Source organism: Geotrypetes seraphini, chromosome 3 (genome assembly GCF_902459505.1).
Source record: "Geotrypetes seraphini chromosome 3, aGeoSer1.1, whole genome shotgun sequence".
Lineage (NCBI taxonomy): Eukaryota > Metazoa > Chordata > Amphibia > Gymnophiona > Dermophiidae > Geotrypetes > Geotrypetes seraphini.
The window spans coordinates 325,230,364-325,252,447 of NC_047086.1; the positions used below are offsets into that span (position 1 = coordinate 325,230,364).

General features: G+C 41.3%; 1 protein-coding gene across 3 annotated transcripts in view; it reads left to right on the top strand.

Annotated features, from left to right (window-relative positions):
• Positions 1–22,084, top strand: part of CFAP61 (cilia and flagella associated protein 61) — a 481,993-nt gene that overhangs the window by 316,010 nt on the left and 143,899 nt on the right. For all 3 annotated transcript variants that reach the window (XM_033939263.1, XM_033939265.1, XM_033939264.1), the window contains one exon: positions 6,818–6,992. In XM_033939263.1, the coding sequence (XP_033795154.1) occupies positions 6,818–6,992 (175 nt within the window). The remainder of the gene's footprint in view (positions 1–6,817; positions 6,993–22,084) is intronic.

Consider the following 22,084-nt stretch of genomic DNA (forward strand, 5'->3'; position numbering starts at 1 on the left):
GGGTAGACATAGTCTTAAAGAAACTTTTTGAGGTGGCTTTTCCAGGCATCAAGGCAGCAGCAACAGCCTCATTTATGGCAAGTGCCTGTCACACAAGCCTGCGCCAGGTACCATCGGTGGAGGAGGATGCCAGCCCCCAGCTGTTTTTGTCTAAGATATAATTATTACTAGTTTTTAGCCTGTCACATTAACGGGTGCTAGAATAGATGTGTAGGTTTAGGCATTTTTTTCTCTTTCTTTCTTTCTGTCTCTCTCCATGCCCGTTGTCTGACTGTATTTTTTTCTTTCTGTCTCTCCCCCCTATCCATCAGTAGCCCTTCTCCCTTCCTTTTACCTCCCCCCTGTCCAGCAGCACCCCTTCCCTGATCCCCCTGTCTAGTTTAACTCCCCCCTGTCCAGCAGCACCCCTTCCCTGCGCCCTCTGTCCAGCAGTAGCCCTTCTCCCTTACTTTTACCTCCCCCCTGTCCAGTAGCACCCCTTTCCTGCTCCTACTGTCCAACATTAGCGCTTCTCCTTTAATTTTACACCCCCCCCCCCCTGTCCAGCAGCACATCTAGTTCCCTTCCCCAAGCAGACTTATCTGAGAAGTCTCCTTTGTTTTGTTTTTGGAGGCAGCTTTGGCAAGGGCAGCCGCAGGTTCTTTTATTCAGCTTGGGAAACCATTGGAGAAAAACCTCAACCGCCATAGGTTTCCAGCTTTGGTAGGGCCCGCTGCAGACTCCTTTTTTCAGCTTTGGAAACCGCCGCACAAGAACTTCAACTGCCGCAGGTTCTCAGCTTTGGCAGGGCCTGCCGCAGGCTCCTATTTTTAGCAGGGGAAAGTGCCGTACGCAAAACACAACCTGTTACTGGGGAAACCGCCGCGTGCAAACTGACACATCCTCGGTCTACTGCGCATACGGAGGCATGGCGCTACGGATCATGGACCCAATGATTTGAAGTGCACAGATCAAAGAATTATGCTGAGCTTGTGGATAACATGCTGACAGCATATCAGCTAAAATCACTTAAAATGCACTTCTTACATTCTCACCTCGACTTCTTCCCACCCAATCTTGGTGATGTCAGCGATGAGCATGGGGAAAGATTTCATCAATGTAATGTAATGTAATGTAATTTATTTCTTATATACCGCTAAACTCCGTTAGGATTCTAAGCGGTTTACAGAAAATGGACAATAGTGTGCATTAAAATTATAAGTAATATAGGTTTACAGAGAAATATACATTAAAGGATACAATAAAAATAAGATAAATAAATAAAGAATAGGTACTTAGAAATTCCCTTACTGTCCCAAAGGCTCACAATCTAACTGAAGTACCTGGAAAAATAACAATTAGTTGAGTAATAAAAGTAAGAAATAGAAATAGAAGAAAAAATAAGAAAATAAACATTCTAACAAGACTACATTGATCTAAGGACTTTGAAAGGTAAAAAAGAAGAGAGATAGGAATAGCTGCAGAAAGGAGGAACCGTTGAGCAATAGAATTTTGGAGAAATTTAAATGTTAAAAATAAAACAAAACAAGGGGCAAATCAATGAATGAAATTAACAATAAAACATAAACTGGAAAAAAAAGTGAAAATATAAATCAAGACATCAAGGTGATGGAAAGCAGATTTCAGGGAAAGTTCAATCCCAGTATGATGGGAGACTATTGTTGGTTCTTGCAAAGAGAGACAAATGTACAGTACAAGTGTAAAACCAAGTGTCTCAAACATTTCTGAACATGCTGACATCACTTTTGTGTGAGTTAAGAGAGGCGTAAATATATGCTGTAACATGTATCCTTATTGTCTTCGTGTTTATTTTCAGAGTAAACTCAACACAAGTTTGATGGGACACAGTTCATTCTCGCAATATTGTGCTGATATGGCAAACTGTCTAAAAAATCAGTAACGTGTAAATCAGAAACCTGAAATGCTAGCTGAATTTCAATTACAGATCTGAAATCAGCATTATTAAGGCCCCCTTTTATTAAACCACGCTAGCGTTTTTTAGCACCGGGATCTGCGCTGAATACCCCATGCTTCTCCCGACGCTCAGAGAGTTCCTATGAGCAGTGTGCAGCAATCAGCGTTGCTCCCAATGCTAAAAAAACGCTAGCACGGTTTAGTAAAAGGGGGCCTAAATTAACTAAGAACACTTCTTAAGTTCTCAGTAGCAAAGAAAAACTTTTTTATTGTTGACCACTGTTATAAAGGGGTTACGGTGAAATGTACATCTGGCACCCTTTATGTGGCATTCACAGCAGTATCCTCTAAGGTGCTACATTGCTCTGTTGGCATATCTGTGGGACCAGCCCATTCCAATGCTAGCTCCTCCTACATCCAAATAGACTGGATTTGGACATTTTGAATTTGGCTGTTTTTGTGGTTGAAAATGGCAAAAAAAGTTAGGTGTCCTAAGGTTGGAGGTCCTGATGGCCAAGACATCCAGATAGCTCATAAAAAAATTGGACATCTAGCAGTTTCAAAAATGGCCATTTCCCTGCCCCAACTTTTGGACGTCATGCGAGAAACATCCAAAGTTGGACTTAGACGTTCTATTGAAAATGCCCCTCTATGCCTCTATTTGCTAACAGTCATTGATCAGTTGATGTGTGTTAATGCACAATAATGGACATTAATTCAAGTTAACCACATAGTACATAGACCTTATTGAAAGTAAACAAACTTGCAATATTTAATGTGCTTCGAACCATATTAACACTCATTAATGTTAAGGCATATTAATAAATAATGCTGTAACTCAACATTTTTCTTTCTTTTGGTTACTTAAAGCCAACAGTGAGACTCTATTCAGGATGCTTATTTTTACTGAAATAGTAATTACCCAGCAATTGTCAATTTCTTAAGAAGGGAAGAAAGACAGTTTAGATATTCAGCATTTAAATTTAAAAATGCCCTAAACGTTTATACCGTACAACAACTTTAGAAAACTACTGCATACAAGATTAGAACCACAGCATGCACAGGATTAAAAGAGGTGTCACTGGGCTAGCCAGAAATGTTTCTGTATATTTTTGATGTTATAACATTAGAATATTTATACTTAAACAATCTAGATGTCAGCATTTACACCTGCTCCAAAACAGATGTAAATGTCAGATAACTACTTGTTTGGAAATGGAGTATGCATGAGTGATTAAGGAGGCAATCTAGGTTACCTTTCTGGAATTTAAACCACCTTGAAAACAAAAAAGCTCTTTTTTATAGTTTGGCTCCTGAACTGACTTGTCTTGGACATTTTTGTAAAATATGGCACTTAGCGTGTAACATAATTCAAAATGCCATGTAATTCTGCTCTGTTTTTCAATATGTCCTTTTATGAAATGGTTGTACTGTATATTTCCCCAGATCATTATACATACTTTATTAAAGACTCCACATTCAAGAAAGAATGTGTATTTAGTCCATGTGTCTAGCGAGGCTTTTGTAAATAACTCTGGAAGTTGTGCCTATGCCAATTTGGACATCCCTTTTCCTACCAAGACCAGCGCTGCATGCGTCTAGTAGTGTTATAGAAATAAATAGTAGTAAGAAATCTACACAAAATCAGGTTTCACATCTCTTCCTATGCACTGTAACATTATCCTGATGCTTGCTGCTGTTAAAGGCCCAGATTCACTAAAGATAGCGATTCAATCGCTGTTGGCCGATTATTGCCGATTTTGAAACAGCGATTGATTCGCTATCTTTTTTGCATGCAAATGATTTGTATGGAGGTGCAAATCATTTGCATGCAAACTCCCTGACTCAACCGCTCACTGATCGATTGAGTCAGGGCAAAGCCCTGACAGTAGTGACAGGAGAAGCAGCCTCCTGTCACTGCTGTCAGGACTTCTGAAGGGTTAAATTTTTTTTTTTAATTGGCCAGATATTTTGCATGTATTACACATGCAAAATATCTGCTCAATTTTTTTAAAAAATTTAATAGCCCCTCTGACAAAGTGCCCCCTCCCCGAACCCCCCCAAAAATGCACACTGCCTGCCGAAGCCTGCCATCGCCGATGCTGCCACAAACGATTGGCAAGAGGGATTCCCCCCCCCCTGCCATTGGGCCCTCTTCCCCTCTTCTTCCCACCCCTCCATCCCCCGCATGAAACAAATGGCAGGAGGGATGCCCACTCCTTCCGCTACCTGATAGCAGCCAAAACAATGGTTAATCAGGGACTTCCTTAGACTCCTCACAAGGAAGTCCCTGATTGACTCAGGCGCCTCAGGCCCCTCCCAAGGGTTATCGACAGGTTACCGACAGGTCTGCAGCAGTCAGGTTTGACAACAGTAAAACCTGATGCAAAATAGCCAAGCAATTGTTAGTGAATCAATTGCTTGGCTATTTTGCATGGGGTTTTACTAATTTGCTTGGATGGAGAGGAAATTGATCGGGCAGCAGTTTAGTGAATCGGGTCAGGGTCGGGGAACGAGGTGGGCAGCGGGGTGGAGTGGGGTAGGCCGACGGCAGGAGGGAGTTGGCATCCCTCCTGCCATATTTGCAGGGACGAGATGGGCAGCGTCAGGTCCGATGGCAGTGGCGGATTTCGGCTAGATTCACTAAACCTTCCGATCCTGTATCCTTAAAATTATGGCAGGAGGGTTTCCACACCCTCCTGCCATCTCTACTACTACTAAACCCCCCTCCCAATAAGTGCCCCGAACCCCCCAAAAAAACTTTGCCCCGCAGCCACTGTTTATAAAAATTATGGCAGGAGGGTTCCCACTCCCTCCTGCCATCGGTCCCACCCACCCAAAAACTAATGGCAGGAGGGATGCCAATTCCCTCCTGCCACCCCCCCCCCCCCAGATTCCCTATCCCCATTCCTGGTCCCCTCCCCACCCCCCTCCCCGTACTTTTAACGGAGCAGGAAGGGTGCTCAATCTCTCCTGCTCCAATGCCTCAAACGACGAGTCTGAGGCCTGAGCCAATCAGAGCCTTAGGCTCCTCCCTGTGCATCAAATGATGGAATGGGGCAGGGCCTAAGACCGGCATCATGTTGGGCAGGGCGGAGAAGAAGGAGTAGGAGGACTTTGTGCTTCCTCCTGCTCCCGAAGATAACTGGAGGCCTAAGGAGCAGGAGGGACTGGGCACCTCTCCTGCTCCTAATGTTTTTAAAGGTACGGGGAGGGGAGGTGGGTCCGGCCGGCAGGCCTACCTGCCTAGGTACAGGGAGGGGGTGGGCCAGGCCCAGCCAGCCTGGGTGGGCCCAGCCGAGTTTGCGATGGCAGGAGGGAGTGGGAACCCTCCTGCCATAAAGTTGCATCGATTTTTTGGTTCGGTGAGGGAGGGGGGAAGGGGCACTTGTCAGGAGAGGGAGGGGGGTTTAATTTTATTAAATCGGGCTGATATTTTGCATGTGTAAAACACACAAAATATCTGCCCGATTTAAAAAAAAAATGTTTTTAAAGCCAGCAGAAGCCCTGACAGCAGTGACAGGAGACTGCTTCTCCTGTCACTATTGTCAGGGCTCTAGGAATCCATGCAGTCGGTTGGGGCCATGCCTCCGATCGCCCACATTTGCATGCAGATGGTTGGCGAATCATTTGGCCTGCCTCCAATCGCCCACGGATCGGACAGGGATCGGAAGGTTAGTGAAACTAGCCCATGGTTATTGAATGCTTGGATTTGTGTGCCTAAATAACAGTAGTTGGGTGCAAGCATTTAAACCAGCCTTAGGCAGATGTAAATGCTCACAGCCAAAATGCATGCTAAGCTAGTATTCTATAAAGGATGCTCCACACAGAGTGACCTTTATTGAATACTGGTTTAGTATGCATCATCTCGGCATCTAATTTGTGCACCATTTATTAAATCTAGCCCATAGTGTTGCTGAGGTGAAGCAAGGACATTCCCTCGAATTCTGCATAAAGTGACAGTACTCAACCCTGTTGTATACCTAAGAAGTTTAATTTAGGCTTGCAAGAAGTGAATGAAATGGTATGGTGGCCTTGTTAGTCCACTCTTCAAGGTAATATGTAGAACTAAAACAAAAACATAAAGGAAAAAAATAATACTTTTTTTATTGGACTAACTGTTTATAGAGGTAAATTTTGCTACTGTCCCCCTAATTTTTAAAGTTGCGCACCTGACTTTGTGACTAGCGCACAAAATTGCTCAACTGTTCCACTTCCTTTTTATCTACAAATTAAACCTTGTACGTAATTACCCCTAGCTGCTATTCTATAACCCCTGCATGCAAATTCCAGAGTGTACAACTGTAAGGGGGCATGGATTTGGAAGGGGCATGAGTGGGTCAGGGTGTGCCTAGCAGTTACTTACAGAATACTTGCATGTATGCACCTCAATTAACTGTGAGCATTCACACCTGTTATTTGACTGACAATAAGTGATTGTGCATTTTAGGCACATAAATGCATACGTTCCCTAGTATTCTGTAATAACAATTACACACAATAGCTGTTGTAGGATCCATGCTTAGCATGCATCATCCTAACACCCAACTTTGAGAATTGCCCCTCTATGTACAGCTGCAGGTAATGAGTTCTTTCTACCTATTTTCAGTGCCGACACCTATCAGGATAGTGGCACTATGTACTGTATATTTTTATTAAATGTCATGGTTGGTGTTTAAAAAATTCTCACCACCATTTCTGAATGTTGCCCCAAATATTTGTATTGCTTCAGGCTGTTATTGCCATGTGCCAGCAGTTTTCTTTTACAGTGAATGTCTAGTTTTCTGTTGTAAACTGATCAAATAGAGTAGACAATTGAAATGTTATATACCATATGTACAGTATACACAGTACTTTCATAACTATGCACTAACTTGCATTTTTTGCAAATTGTCTATTGGAGATCCCATGTTGCACTGGAGCAGATATCACCAAACTATTGACAAACAGAGAGATAGCAGACTGCTCTAACCAGACATACACTGGCAAAGTTCCTGAAAATCTCTTTACCCTCAGTGATGATGAAGACTGCTTGAAGGCATTGAACTGGCTGAAACAGAACTTTGTCCATAAAGAAGGTAAGGATTCTGCTGGCCATCAAAAATTAGCAAAACTGTTCTTTTTTAATGAGTTTTATTCTTCTTCCAGTTCTAGTATATAATTAGTGCCTAATTAATTCCAACAAAATCTTTCATCTGTCATGCTTTGTTTTCCAGATTCATTTACAACATGTTGTCATTTTTTTTTTTTGGTACCCAGCATACTTAGTAGGAAATAAAGGCTTGATGTAGTTTAATTATCTGTAATTATTATATGGCAAAATGAATGTTCTAAGAGCCATGCATGACTAAACTCATTAACTAACTAATTAAAGAATAATTTAATTAGCAAGCTTGCATTGCAATTATATGGAAAATATGTATCATTGTGTAGAACTGAAAAGCACTAGACAGAGAGGAGAGGTTGAAATTAGGACACATATTTTCTTGAGAATCCATCATCTCTTATTTACAGTCATCTTTATTCTGGAGTCCTTCACTACTGGAAAAAAACATGTAAATATGTTTTTTGGAATGAAATCATTGAAATAAGAACTGATTAGAATTTTGCTATGCTTCTTTTTAATTTTGGCTGGAAATATGTGCACTTGGGGTAAATTCAGAAAATTTGTCTAAGTAAATTTTTGGTTTAGGGCTAAAATGTTGTGGTTGTGTTGTGTGCGTGCACAACTCACGGACAACAACTGCCACACTGGTGATCCTCTTGAATTATAAATGGTGAGCAGGTGGGGGGTGGTTGGTTTCAGTCCAAGTGGGGAGGGGGAGCGTAGGAGAAGATCATCCCCCCAAAGGCCCCCCCCCTCTGGAGCTACCCTGCATGACACCCCCCCCCTAACGTTCCTGAAAGGAGAAGGAGGAGGAAGGGAGAAATGCTGGATGGGACGGTATTTGGGAAGTGGAAGGCAGAAATTGTGGGCCTGGGGGTGATGGGGCGGGAGGGAAGGAGGAGGAGCAAAGGAGAGATGCTGGATGGAAGGGCGTTTGGGAAGAAAAAGGGAGAGATGGTGGATTTGGTGGTAGTGGGAAGGAGGGAAGGGAAAGATGGTAGAACCAGGGGTGGTGGTGAGGGAGAGTGTGATACTGGATGGTGGGGTTTTGGTGGGTGGGGAAATTGGGGAGGGGCCAAGAGAGGGATTTGGGGGCCCCCTCCTTAAGTAATACGCTGGGCCCCAGCAGGTCTAACATCAGCCCTGCTTAACAGTCCTGCTCCCCCTGACTACCCTCCACCTTGGAAATGCTGCTCTCCCTCCTCCCAGAGCTGCTAGTGCTGCTTCCCCCCTTCTCCCCCAGTGAGCAGCTGGTGCCACTGCTCCCCATCTTCCTGGCAAGCTGTCCCCCATCCCCCTGTCGATCTGCTAATGCCGGACAAAATTGTGCTGAAAGCACAGAGAAGCAGAACCATTCAGGAAATGAGAAGATTAGAAAGAAAATCATAAGACAACAATGTTAAGATAAATTATTTTATTTTTAGTTTAATTGAAATATGTCAATTTTGAGTATTTACATCTGTTATCTCTATATTGCATTGTACAAGGGGTGTTTTTTAATTGCGATTAATCACGCAATTAATTGTGTGATTAAAATTTTTAATTAATGTACAGCAGTGCTCCCTCTAAGCGGGCGGGTGTTGTGAGCAAACTTTTTTCGCTGTGAGCTAAAAATATCGGGCGCCAGCAAGTTATGAGCCAACTCGCCCGATTCTCCTCTCGCCGCCCTGCCATCTGCCGTACGCCGTGCGCTGTGACGAGAAACTTGTGCGCTGCGATGTAATATTTTGTGCGCCAGCGCACGCCAGCGCAGCTTAGCGGGAACACTGATGTACAGCCCTAGTTATGATCACTGTTTCCAAGCAGATCCAATACAGTTATCTGCCATACTATGCCCTGCATTCCACTAAAGACCAAATCTAAAATAGCTCCCCCTCTTGTAGATTCTTGGACCAGTTGCTTCAAGAAGCTGTCATTTATGACATCTAGGAATTTTACCTCCCTAGCACTCCCTGATGTAACATTTATCCAGTCAGTGTTGGAATAATTGAAATCAATGACAAACACACTGCAACTCTCTTCTGTCCAAGAGGCAGGAAAGGCTGGCCTCCGCAATACAGAAAGTGGATTAAAAAGACCTCAAAGCTGAAGCAAAGTAAGCTCACTTTCATTATATGAGGGTCAAAGAAAAAACTCCACTATTTCTTAAAGCAAAAAAGGCCAGTCTGTCCTCCTCACTGGCAGGCAAATTCACAAATAGCCGCAGGCACTCTCAAGTCACAATGGGACAGAAATGTAGATTTACTTATCTTCCATCACAGTTGAATCAAAAAAGTCCTGAACAATTCAAATCAAGTTTCAAGTTTCAAGTTTATTCAATATTTGATCAATCGCCTATCAATAATTACTAAGCGATGTACAAAAAATATTAATATTGGGTAAACAAGAACAAAATTGAGTAAAAAGATAAAATCTTTAAACATAGACAAAATACTACATGATACATTAGGATGGAGGGGAAAGAACTACAATGTCTGATAGAAAAGGAAGAACAATTAAGGGTAATATACAAAGGGTAGGGGAAAATTAGTTTATTGGGAATAAAAATACATAATTAAGTAGAATGAATTATTACTATAAAGAGCAATTGGCTTTTCAATTAAACATTAAAAGCGTCTTTAAAAAGAAAGCTCTTAAGTTGGCCTTTAAATTTATCAAGGTTTTTCTCCTGTCGTAAGTATAGCGGGAGGGAGTTCCACGTTTGCGGTGCTGTAACTGTAAAAATGAATTGCCTTTGTGTATTGATCATTTTAAGGGTAGGAATTACCAATAAAAGTTGTTCGTTTGATCTTAAAGTTTTCTGAGAGGAGTATGGGATTAAAACTTTGTAAATAAATGAAGGGGTTTTATATAGCAATGATTTAAAGGTGAGTAAAGATATTTTATAGAGAATGCGGTGTGCCACAGGTAACCAATGTGCTTTAAGAAGTAACGGGGTGACATGATCAAACTTTTTTGCCCCCGTGATTAATTTGATAGAAGTGTTTTGGATAATTTGTAATCTTCTGATTTCTTTTTGGGCCATTCCTTTGAATAAAGCATTGCAATAGTCGATTTTTGAGATAATTAATGAATGAATTAAGATATTTAAAGATTTGGGACAGAGGAATTTTGAAATGGAGCGAATTTGACGTAATCTATAGAAAGTATTCTTGACCACATAACTAACGTGGTCGTGATAAGTAAGATTCTCGTCTAAAATGACACCTAGTATCCGGATTTTATTTACTTGTTTGAGCTTAACTCCTTGTATATCAAATCCCAACAGCAGACCACATTTCGTCACAGCTTCTTCAGGGGATAAATTCAAAGCAGAGAATCCTCAATAGTCGACATCACAGTAATGGCTACGTTCAAAATGGCTTCGATGCCAACTAAAATGAAGACTCACAATGATTTAACCCAACAGGAGCAACAGACTGTAATTTAAAAATCCAACGTTGTTCTTTTTGCCGCAAGTAATGTCTTATGTTGCCCCGATGAGCACTCACTGCAAATTGTTCCAACATTGCAACGAAAAAAGGAAAATTTGTGGTTCATCAATAGACAATGTTCAACCAACAGCTCCATCGATTTTCTGGGAGAAACACAGTGTTTGTGTTCAATGAGGCGAGTCTTAATTTGTCATGAAGTTTGCATAATTTACAGCTTAAACGAAGCCACTGATAGTTACACCTGCTCAGAAACAGACATAAATATTTGTTGTTAGATACACACATACATGCATATTGTATAATGTACATGTGTAAATCATGATTCTGCCCATGCTTTATCCAATGTCTGCCTCTGCACAAGCTTACTATAAAGTTGTCAGTTTAATGACACTGATTTTTATATATGTATGCATTTTGTAACCCTTAGGCTTAGGCAGGATATAAGTTTGTTAAATTAATTAATTAATATAGGGTAATTTTATATGCAACATTTTATATTTACTGCCCATGCATTCAGAATATAATCACACACACCTTCACACACCTATATGTTGGTAACACACACTTAGAGGGCCATTTTCAATAGGACGTCTAAGTCTGACCCAGAACGTCCAGAAATGGATGTCCAAAATGGCAAGGCCATAATGGAAAAGATGTCAAGGAAGATCAGGAAGTTTCAAAATGAACTAGCTATACACTTCCCCCTTTGTATTCACGGAGGTTAGGAACAGAGCCGGCCCGCGAATATTTAAAAACCGCGAATAATATTTGGGCAGGTTCTACCCCTAATCCCCGCTTCCCCCGGCTCTTTTAAGCCCTGAAAGCCCCCCTTAAGCCTTACCTGGTGGTTTAGCGGGTTTTCAGGCAGGAGCGATCTTCCCACACTCCTGCCCTGTGCAGATCACTCACAGAAAATGGCTGCCTTAAGCTCCCGTAGTCTCTCGACCCATTTCCTGTGAGCGATCTGCATGGGGCAGGAGCATGGGAATATCGCTTCTGCCCCGAAAACCCACTAGACCGTCAGGTAAGGCTTAAGGGGGGGGGGGGCTAACAGGGCTTAAAATAGCCTGAAAAATGAAAATGCATTTTTTGGTTTAAAACCGCGAATAAACGAATCCGTAGATACGGAATTTGCGAATACGGAGGGGGAAGTATACATTTAGAAAATTGCCATCTTAAATCCATTCTACTACTGGACATCCAACCCTTTCTATTATACCACCCCCGAAAATGTCTAAGGTAGACGTCTCATGAGTTTCCATTATATGACCTGCAAGACGTCCATGGTACAAGTCCCTTTAAAATGTCCATGATGATGTCAAAACATCACCATGGTAGTAACAGGACATCCCCAATGTCCTGCATGTGTATATATAACCATGCATGTGAAACTACAATTCTTTATGGGTATAGTTGCAAGCTGTTGGTGTAAAGAGAAGAGTTAGTAGTGTAGTGAAAGGAGCTAATGGGAAAAAAAAAGTCAGAAAGAGTGACAGTGAGAGACTAAGAGATTGCTAGTGTGAGAGAGACACTCATGAAGGAGAAAATTCTATAAACGGCGTCCCGATTGTAGGTGGTGGTAGGTGTCCTACAGCTGTCTAACCAGCCAATCGGGACACATGGTTGTTTTTTAAAAAATCACCCCGAGGCAGACTGCCTACATTGTAGGCATCTTCGCGAGCCTAGGGAGGTGCATAGGGCCACCTAAGCTCCCCCAAGGCAAGGCATGAGCTTGGTTTTGCCTGGAAGTGGCCTTAGGCGAACTTAGGTCTCGGGACTCAAGAACCTCCCATATGAGGAAAGACTAAATAAACTGCAGCTATACTCGCTCGAGGAACATAGAGAGAGGGGAGACATGATTGAGACTTTTAAATATATCACGGGCCGCATCGAGGTGGAAGACGATATCTTCTTTCTTAAAGGACCTTCAACCACAAGAGGTCATCCACTGAAAATCAAAGGCGGGCAATTTCATGGCGACGCCAGGAAGTATTTCTTCACCGAAAGGGTAGTCGATCATTGGAATGAACTTCCATTGCAGGTGATTAATGCCAGCAGCGTGCTCGATTTTAAAAAGAAATGGGATATGTATGTGGGATCTCTAGCCGGGTGAAGTCTAGGGGTGGGTCATTAGCTTGGGCAGACTTGATGGGCTGCAGCCCTTTTCTGCCGTCATATTCTATATTTCTATGTTTCTAGGCGGTCCTAGGCTTCTCCCTAGAGACACGATAAGCGTCTGAAATGTAGGCCAGCAAAACGCTGGCCTGCATGTCAAATAGAAGCATCCGTTGAACTGATTGCAGCAAGGGAATCTCCCTGCCTCAATTGGTTTTGCGGCTGCAGCAGGGAACCCGTCCCTCTGTGAAGTTGGCCAGCAGGAGGGATGCCCAATCCCTCTAGCCCCCATCCCCAAAACAATCCCCAGCAGGAGGGTTGCCCAATCCCTCCTGCTGCAAACCCCAAAATAATCCCCCGGCAGGATGAATGCCCAATCCTTCCTGCCACAAACCCTGAAATAATCCCTGGCAGGAGGGATGCCCAGTCCTTCCTGCCAGAACCCCCGAAACTGACCCCTATCTCCAAATGTCTGCAGCAGGAGGAGTGCCAAATTCCTCCTGCCACCATCTCCCAAGATGCCTAGTCCCTCCTGCTGGAAACTCCTTTCACCCCCCTGAGACATCCCACGGCAGGAGGGATGCCCAATCCCTACTGTTGGAACCCCCTACCCCCCACCCCTGCACCCAACCCTTCCCCTCAGCCCACCCAGACCCCACAAGTACCTTTTTTAGTTGGCCAGCCAGAGGGATGCTTACTCCGGCCGGAAGGCCCACTACCACTGAATGGCGGGCCTTCCCTTTCCTGGTGCATCGTAGGATGCACTGGGGAGGGGCATAAGGCCCTGATTGGCCTAGACGCTTAAGGCCCCTCTCTTAGGATGGTTTGGTGTTGAGTAACCTTGAAGGTTATTTAGGGAGTATCCTTGAAGGATATTTAGGAAGAAACAGAAAATGTAGAGAGTCCCAATAGAGAGGTTTCAATAATAGTGAAAGAAAGCCAGGAATGTTAACAGGACTGTAAAGGACTCAAATTATCCCTGTCATCTTCTCATAGCCTGTATATACAAGGAAAAAAAAACAACTGAAGTGTCGATATGCAAATGCTAGAAGTCTAAAAAATAAAATAGGAGAGTTAGAGTATGTAGCACTGAATGAACAGGTAGATATAATAGGCATCTCAGAGACCTGGTGGAAGGAGGACAATCAATTGGACACTATGTTACCTTGGTCATCAAAGATGTAGCAGCTGCTCTGAATGTGCTATGATGGTGGAGGGTTCTACTTTTCTTGATTCTAGAACAAAACAAATTTACAGTTTGTATCCTGATACTTCCTGTACTTCTTATAATGTGATTTATCTGCTGATTTGCCCTTGTGATCTTTATTATGTGGGGCAAACTTCACGACAAATTAAGACTCGCCTCATTGAACACAAACACTGTGTTTCTCCCAGAAAACTGATGGAGCTGCTGGTTGAACATTGTCTATTGATAAATTATGCAGTTTTGGTGGGACTGTTTTAAAAAGTCACATAGGGTAAATATAGTGCATGCTTACCATAACTTAAAATGGCTTACTGTGGGACATGCTCAGGTGTCCTGTGGTAATGTGATCTGCACACAGAAATTGTGCACTGACAAATATTTTAATTTTTATCACAAATGGTGCATGTTGAGGGCATATAATGGATGTTTTCTATACTAATCAATAAGCACAATTTAATTACCATGCTCTAACCCCTGGATTCAATTCTCATATATGGTGCCCAGATTTATGCACCCATAACCTTCTGACTAAAATCTTTTTGAGCTGACTTTAATAACACTGCTATACTATATGGTAACTGATAGAAGGGAGTGCCATGGTAAATATAGTAAGCTTCTACTAGAAGAGGCACAGATCTAGTTAAGGAGTCTCTAGTACCCTCTGGCTTGAAGTTGAGTTATTGCCTTAATTTTCCATGTTTCACAATTTACATTGAAGCAAATCACAAAAAAGAAGCTTTGAATTTTAGAGTTTCTGAAATTTACAATAGCAATTTTGCAACTTTGGAATGATTTTTGTGTGTAATGAAATCTTGTTATTGCATCTAAAGCTCTTTTAATAGAGACAATAAGATAATAAAAGTGACAATTGTGTTATATTCAGCCTCTGTGTTACCAGAGCATATCAATCAGATAAAGGTTTCTTACATCTGTAGTGCTTATTATACTATTAGTTGTTCAATCTTACATGTTTTTTACTGCACACTATTCTTCAAGTTACCCAGCTGTTAAATTATACTATGACTATAGAATCAATTATAGTATCTATTTGCCCTTAAGACTTGTAATTTTATTTTCCCTAAATATAGAATTTCCATGTGTTTATCGTAGGCTTCCTTTCTGCACTAGATATAAATTGAAATGTGACATTTCCTATTAGATTACAGTGATAAAGTTGACTAGATAGAGACCTCTGGTGTATGTAGCAAGTGAAATTAACAGTAAGTGAAAACACTACCTTATGTAAATGTTTGATTTCCTTATTATGATTTTTCTATAGACATACAAGAACACAATAGCAGGTGAGAGTTATCTCTGGTGTATAAACTGATTTCATATGCGTAACGCAATGGGATATCAGATATGACCTACGAGTAGTAGCACTCTTCGGTTTGTATTTATGTCATTTCCTCATTCATCCCTGCGTAATGCATTTTTTTATGTTTTATATATAATGCTTTTTTTTGGTGATTTTCTTATTCTTTTATACTAAAGGAGTGAATTAAATAATTTAAATAGGTTAAATGAACTTAGCTTCATAGCGAACATGCTTCAACTTTAGAATGAAGCTCCCCTGTGCCAACGCATTTCGCACATCTTTATCAAGGCTGGGGATCTAAAAAACGAAACAGGCAACAAGCACTGATTAGAATAACTTATCTCTATAATTCAGACATAACCCATCAAATTTAACATACCTCAAAAATTTACACACACTACTTGTCAAGCCGACGGCATTCAGAAAAGAACCCGGGGCTTGCACACTTCCCATTAAATACACCCCCTTCCTGACATCATATCCTGCAGGCATGAGCAAAAAACCAGCAAGCTGAAAAAACTGGCTAAAAGGAGCAGCTACCAAAAGAACTGCTCAATAGGCAGCAACTAAACAAAGGAACAGGATCAGGAACATGGACTTTAAATGTCAACCTGAGCCAGCCAATCAGATGTTTCATTGAGCCCCTCTGGAGCCATTGAATTTAAAGTAAACATCTATCTGAGTTCTTTTAAATTAAGATTCCTATCAAAATTACCTCCCTCCCACCCAACAGAAATACTATCAAGAACTCTCCATTTTAAATCACTTAAAGTGTGACCACATAGCTGCCAGTGTCGAACCAAGGGGGAAGCTTCATTGTGAGTATGCACTCGTGATTTGTGCTCAGTCAAGCGTGTCCTAATCGCTCTCTTAGTTCTACCTATATATAACTTAGGACAAGGACATTGTATAAGGTAGATAACATAATCTGAGTCACAAGTAGTTTGAGTTCTGGATCAGTAGATGACCCCAGTGGAAGGATGGATCCACGATTCAACAGCCATGGTGTACGCACACCACTGGCAACGGCCACATGGGAGATGACATCCTACCAATCTAGAACCAATGTCCTTTAATTTGTTATGATTAACTATTTCTCCTATATTTTTCTTCCTTTTAAATGAAAAGATAGGGCGCTCCTCCAAGGTAGGGTTGGCTAATCTAGCTATGTGCCAGTATTTCATGATTATCTATAGACAAGCAGCATAGCAGCTCTCACATATGGGTGACATCATATCATGAACCCATGTTTGAGTGTTTTAAACAAGACTTAAGATCTTTTGAGAATATTCTATTGAACATGTCAGGGAGTTCCCACATCAGCATTGTCACATGGATTCACCTTTTCCAAGGAACCCAGAGGATACCATATTCATTCCATGGTCAGATAAAATGTTCCATTTATTATGCGTTTTTAACTATCTCTTTCAGCTCTTTTTTTTTTTTTGCTTAGAAAACCTAGTTAATTTTTTTGAGTCCTAAAATTTTCTTGATTTGTTTATGCAGTCATGCTCTTCATCAATATTAGTGCAACAAATGTGTCATATTTTTCAACTTCAATATTTTGTTTAATGGCAAACAGTGTTAAGAATGCCAATACCCAGTGCACAATACCAAATTGGCCCAACAACCATATGTCTCTGTTGTGCCTGGGGCCTAGGGATGATAACCTTAGCTATTCTACCTGCCTTTAGATGACAAATAGGAGTTTTCCGAGAAAGCACAGAGAGAAGCTGTGTGGCTCTCATAATTCTAATCCATCTTTATTGGCATTAAACCTCCAAGAGCCCCAAAGTTGCATCAGATGTTGACGATGCATCAGCATTGATGAAGCATCATTCTACCTTGGTGTTGAGTATCACTATTTATTCATTTATAGGCATATATAAATCACAGTTCTGAAAAGATTCTGCCCCCCTCTATAATAGGTCATCTAAATTTAAGCACCATTTGGGTTCTTAAATTTATAGAAGACTGCAATTTACACACATAAATGTATACACACACATATAAATGGTAGTAGATTATCTAACCGCTATTCTATGGTTATGCGCTAAAATGGTTTAGCCTATAATTGTTAGGGAATATTTACAGGGAATGGGCATGAGTGTGTTATAGGCATGGCTGATATTTACTCACTTAACTTATGGAATACTGTAATTTCTGCATGTAAATGTCACCTTTAGGTACTCTCTTTTATGCCAGCCATAGACCTGATATAAATGTGCATACTGTGGCTGGGCATGTGCCTGATAGTGTGGGTCAAGCCTTTAACTGCCCATCTCACAGACCTAAACTGAGCGGATTATTTATTGGAGTTGGTAGATAATATGGTATTGGGGAAAAAAAGTTATAAGTTCCAGAGTCACAAACTCCTTCTGGGTTATGTGTTTTTATTGCAACTTAGATTTCTCATCAAACAGTTCAAAAATAGTTCCACAAAAACAACAAAACAAAAACATCTTCTCCCACATGGGCCATCTTTAGTTCTCTTTTAGGGTTCAAATACAGATTTGGGTTCAAAACAAAATAAGAACATAAGCATTGCCTCTGCCGGGTCAGACCAGGGGTCCATCGTGCCCAGCAGTCCACTCCCGCGGCTGCCCCCTAAGTCCATGACCTGTAAGTGATCCTTTTCCTAAATCGTGTATTCCCCATTCATTTAGTGTCCTGTATAGTTACCCTCTATCTGTATCCTTCAATCCCCTTCACCTTCAGGAAGTCATCCAATCCCTTTTTGAACCCCAATATTGTACTCTGTCCTATCACCTCTTCTGGGAGCGCATTCCAGGTGTCCACCACCCTCTGAGTGAAGAAGAACTTCCTAGCATTTGTTCTGAATCTGTCTCCTTTCAATTTTTTTGAATGCCCTCTTGTTTTTGTTGTCCCCACCAGTCTGAAGAATCTGTCTCTCTCCACCTTCTCTAAGCCTTTCATGATTTTGTAAGTCTCTATCATGTCCCCTCTAAGTCTCCGCTTTTCCAGGGTAAAGAGCCCCAGCTTCTCCAGCCTTTCAGCATATGAAAGGTTTTCCATGCCCTTTATCATCCTAGTTGCTCTTCTCTGGACCCTCTCGAGTATCGCCATATCCTTCTTAAGGTATGGTGACCAGTATTGTATGCAGTACTCCAGATGTGGGCGCACCATCGCTCGATACAGTGGTAGGATAACTTCCTTCGTTCTGGTAGTGATACCCTTGTTGATAATGCCCAACATTCCGTTCGCCTTCTTTGAGGCCATTGCACATTGCGCCGCCGGCTTCATTGTTTTGTCCACCAATACCCCCAAGTCTTTTTCTAGGTTGCCTTCCCCCAGTACCCTCCCTCCCATCATATAGCTGTACATCGGGTTCCATTTCCCTATATTGTAACCAGCCAGGCATCGTGACTGCCAAGGTTCCAGCCAAGACACATAGTAAAACCCGGAAAGGAGTGTATAGAGGCTGTCCTAGAGTTGATCTGGATGATTTTCAGGCTGACCACCAGGGGGAGATATGCTGGATGGAGCTGTGTCAGATCCTGATCTCCCGATGGAACTGGACAGCCTGCCAGAGGAAATGAGCCTTGGTGAGGAAGCCATGGAAGTTGGTTTTTCCACCAGCTGCAAGTGCTAACCTGATGAATCTGTGAGTGTTTTTCAGCTTGGTTTGATTGAAAGAAACTGTGTGCTGAAACTGAACCTTTTTGGGTTTTTTCTTTTCCTTTTCTTTTTTATGAAGCTGAAAGTGTCAGTTTTTGGGAGAGGTTTGCTGTTACCTGGGAGGGCATTTTGTAGGCTATATTGTAGCAAAATAAAAAGCAAACCTGTGGCACTCTCCTTTGCCTGGCAGTTTAGTAAATGTCTGCCAGAGGCTTCATTTTAGTAGCACTGTACGCCTAGATGTAGGTCGGCCCACCTCCCGCTCTTTCCTCTCCTCTAAAAATACCTCTTTTCGCTCTATGCGTTTAGAGGCAGGAGAAAGGCCTAAGCTGGTTTTAGATATATCTAAAACCAGCTTTGATTATGGGTACTTGGACGATCAGGCTTTTGGATCGTCCAAGTACCCATTTAGGCCACTTTATAGACTTTTTTTTTATTATTATGAGCCCCATAGTGTACACCTACTCTGAAAAGCAGGAAGAGCCCAGCCATTAAATAAGAATAGGCATAGAAACATAGAAACATGATGGCAGATAAAGGCCAAATAGCCCATCTAGTCTGCCCATCCACAATAACCATTATCTTTTTCTCTCTCTGAGAGATCCCACATGCCTATCCCATCCCATCCCATGCCATCTATGCAGATGATATTACCATACTGCTACCTATATTTTGGATGAGGTTGAAAATTGGATGTCACGGGTTAGGTTGAAACTTAATCCTGGAAAAATTAAGTTCTTCCTTGCAAGCCCCAATGATAAAATACAGAAGACAACTATAAATTTGAAGGCTCAAAGTTTTGAGATAGTGCCTAATTTAAAAATTTTAGGAATAAGCATAGATCACAGCCTAACTTTTAAAAAGCATACTGATTTATTAATTTTTTAAAAAGTTACGCTGTATTATGGAAATTAAGGTCCATCAAGAAGTACTTTGATGGGGAATCCTTTCGGTTATTGGTACAATCTTTGTAACTATCAATATTAGACTATTGCAATATAGTTTACTTGGGGCTACCAAAGAAGACTTTACAAAGACTTTGATTGGTCCAGGAGTGTGTGGCGCAGTGGTTGGATCTACAGCCTCAGCACCCTGGGGTTGTGGGTTCAAACCCCGTGCTGCTCCTTGTGACCCTGGGCAAGTCACTCAGTCCTCCATAGCCCCAGGTACGTTAGCTAGATTGTGAGCCCACCGGGACAGAGAGGGAAAATGCTTGAGTACCTGATTGTAAAACCACTTAGATAACCTTGATAGGCAGTATATAAAATCCTAATAAACTTGAGACTTGAATCATGTCAGCCCTTAATATGCTAAACTACACTGGCTACCATTCGGTGCCAGAGTATTCTTCAAGTTTGGGTGCATATGTTACAAGGCGCTTTTTGGTTTATTGCCATCTTACTTGATTTTCTACTTGAAATTTTTCTATTCAGCAAAAGATACCAGAAATTCAGGTATTTTCACCTTCCCTGCCCCGAGGTCCTGCCGTTATAAAACTTGGCGTACCAGACCGGGAAGTTTAATTCCTGGTTACATCCATTGATCGGTCAAACTTATTCTTATACTACATTTAGGAAAGTTTTAAAACCATATTTATTTGATAAATTAGATTAATGTTTTTTTTAATTCTGATGGGTTCAATTACTAGTTGATCGATTTTTAGAAGAAAACTGCTGTAGGCCTTTTTTTATATATTATGTGTTTCTCTTCATTAGATTTTTTTAATTTTTAAAATTGTATAATAGTCTCTGCTGTATTTGATTGCTTACGATGTATTGGGTTTTTTTTTATTATGAAATTGTATCCTCTTCGCTGAATTGTTCAGTTTTATTCCTTGTTGTGAACCTCCCAGAACTGTTAGTAGGGTGGTATGTAAGAAAATTAATTATTATTATTATTAGTCTTTGTCTTCACCACGCATCTACTACCCTTTCTGTAAAAAAAGTATTTCCTTTAATTACTCCAGAGCCTATCACCTCTTAATTTCATGCCCTCTCATTCTAGAGCTTCCTTTCAATTGAAAGAGACTCGACTCATGCACATTTACGCCACGTATGTATTTAAACGTCTCTTTCATATCTCCCCTTTCCTGTCTTTCCTCCAAAATATACATATTGAGATCTTTAAGTCTGTCCCCATATGCCTTATGATGAAGACCATGCACCATTTTAGTAACCTTCCTCTGGACCGACTCCATCCTTTTTATATCTTTTTGAAGATCTCCAGAATTGAACTATTACATTATATTAGAGATTTCTATTCCGCCATTACCTTGCGGTTCAAGGTGGATTACAAAAGAGTTATAGTAAGATCACAGGTCATTTCTTGTGAAGGTAAAGAGTAGATCAAGTAGTATCGGTGAGTTAGGGAGAAGATGGGAAAAAGGAAGGTACTCATGGTATTAAGCCTTTTTCAGGGATTTCTTGAAGAGTATAGTTTTTATTTCCTTTCTGAGCATCTTGTAGTCTGGGGTTATTATCAATAGATTGGAGATCTGGTTATCTATTTTTGCTGCTTGAGTGGCTAGGAGGTCATCGTATAGTTTTTTTCCTTTAACTTCTTTGATTGGCTGGGGGGTGAATGGGGTGTGTGTTTTTCTATGTCTGATTGAGGTAGTTAGGATGAGGTCGCCTAAGGCAGCAGCTTGGGGGGGGGGGGGAGGGACACCAAAGAGCAGCTGTAATCAAAACAAAATTATAGATCCTAACAGCCATATAAACTCTAAGAAACAACAAGGAGATACTCTTAATAGTAGAGAGGATGGGTAAAAAGCCCATTTACAAAGCTTATTCTGGGAAGAATTGGAGAGGAGGGGGCACAAGGTTTAAAGTTTGCCCAGGGTGCCTAATACTCTTGCACCAGCCCTGCCAAAAATTCTCCAAGCATGAATGTCTAGATAGATAGGAAACTCTGTTTTGTAGAAACAGATCTGAAATAAGGTCACCAAAATCCTCTGTAGGTGGAGGATTTATGCACAGCTCGTAATAACAATGTAAATGTTAATGTCAAGGTAACAACTCAGAGTTTAAAAGCCAAAGACTCATGAGATAATTTTATCTACCTCTTATGTAACAACAAGGTATTTATAATTTGGAATTTTATGGGTTTATTTTTTAGGGAATGTGTATTTTTTAGGGTATTTGCTTATTTTGGGTTGAAAAATAGGAGGTTATTTATATATTATCACTAAGAAAACAGTTTTTAGTAATTTGTAGGTGGATTCTATGTGCATTCCATCCAGTGACCCAAAACACAATTTTCCAGTGCCAGCCCCCTCTTAAAGACCCAACAACAGCATCAGTGCCCCTTTCTCCAAGCATCAGCACCAGCCTTAATTTCCCCTTTTCCCA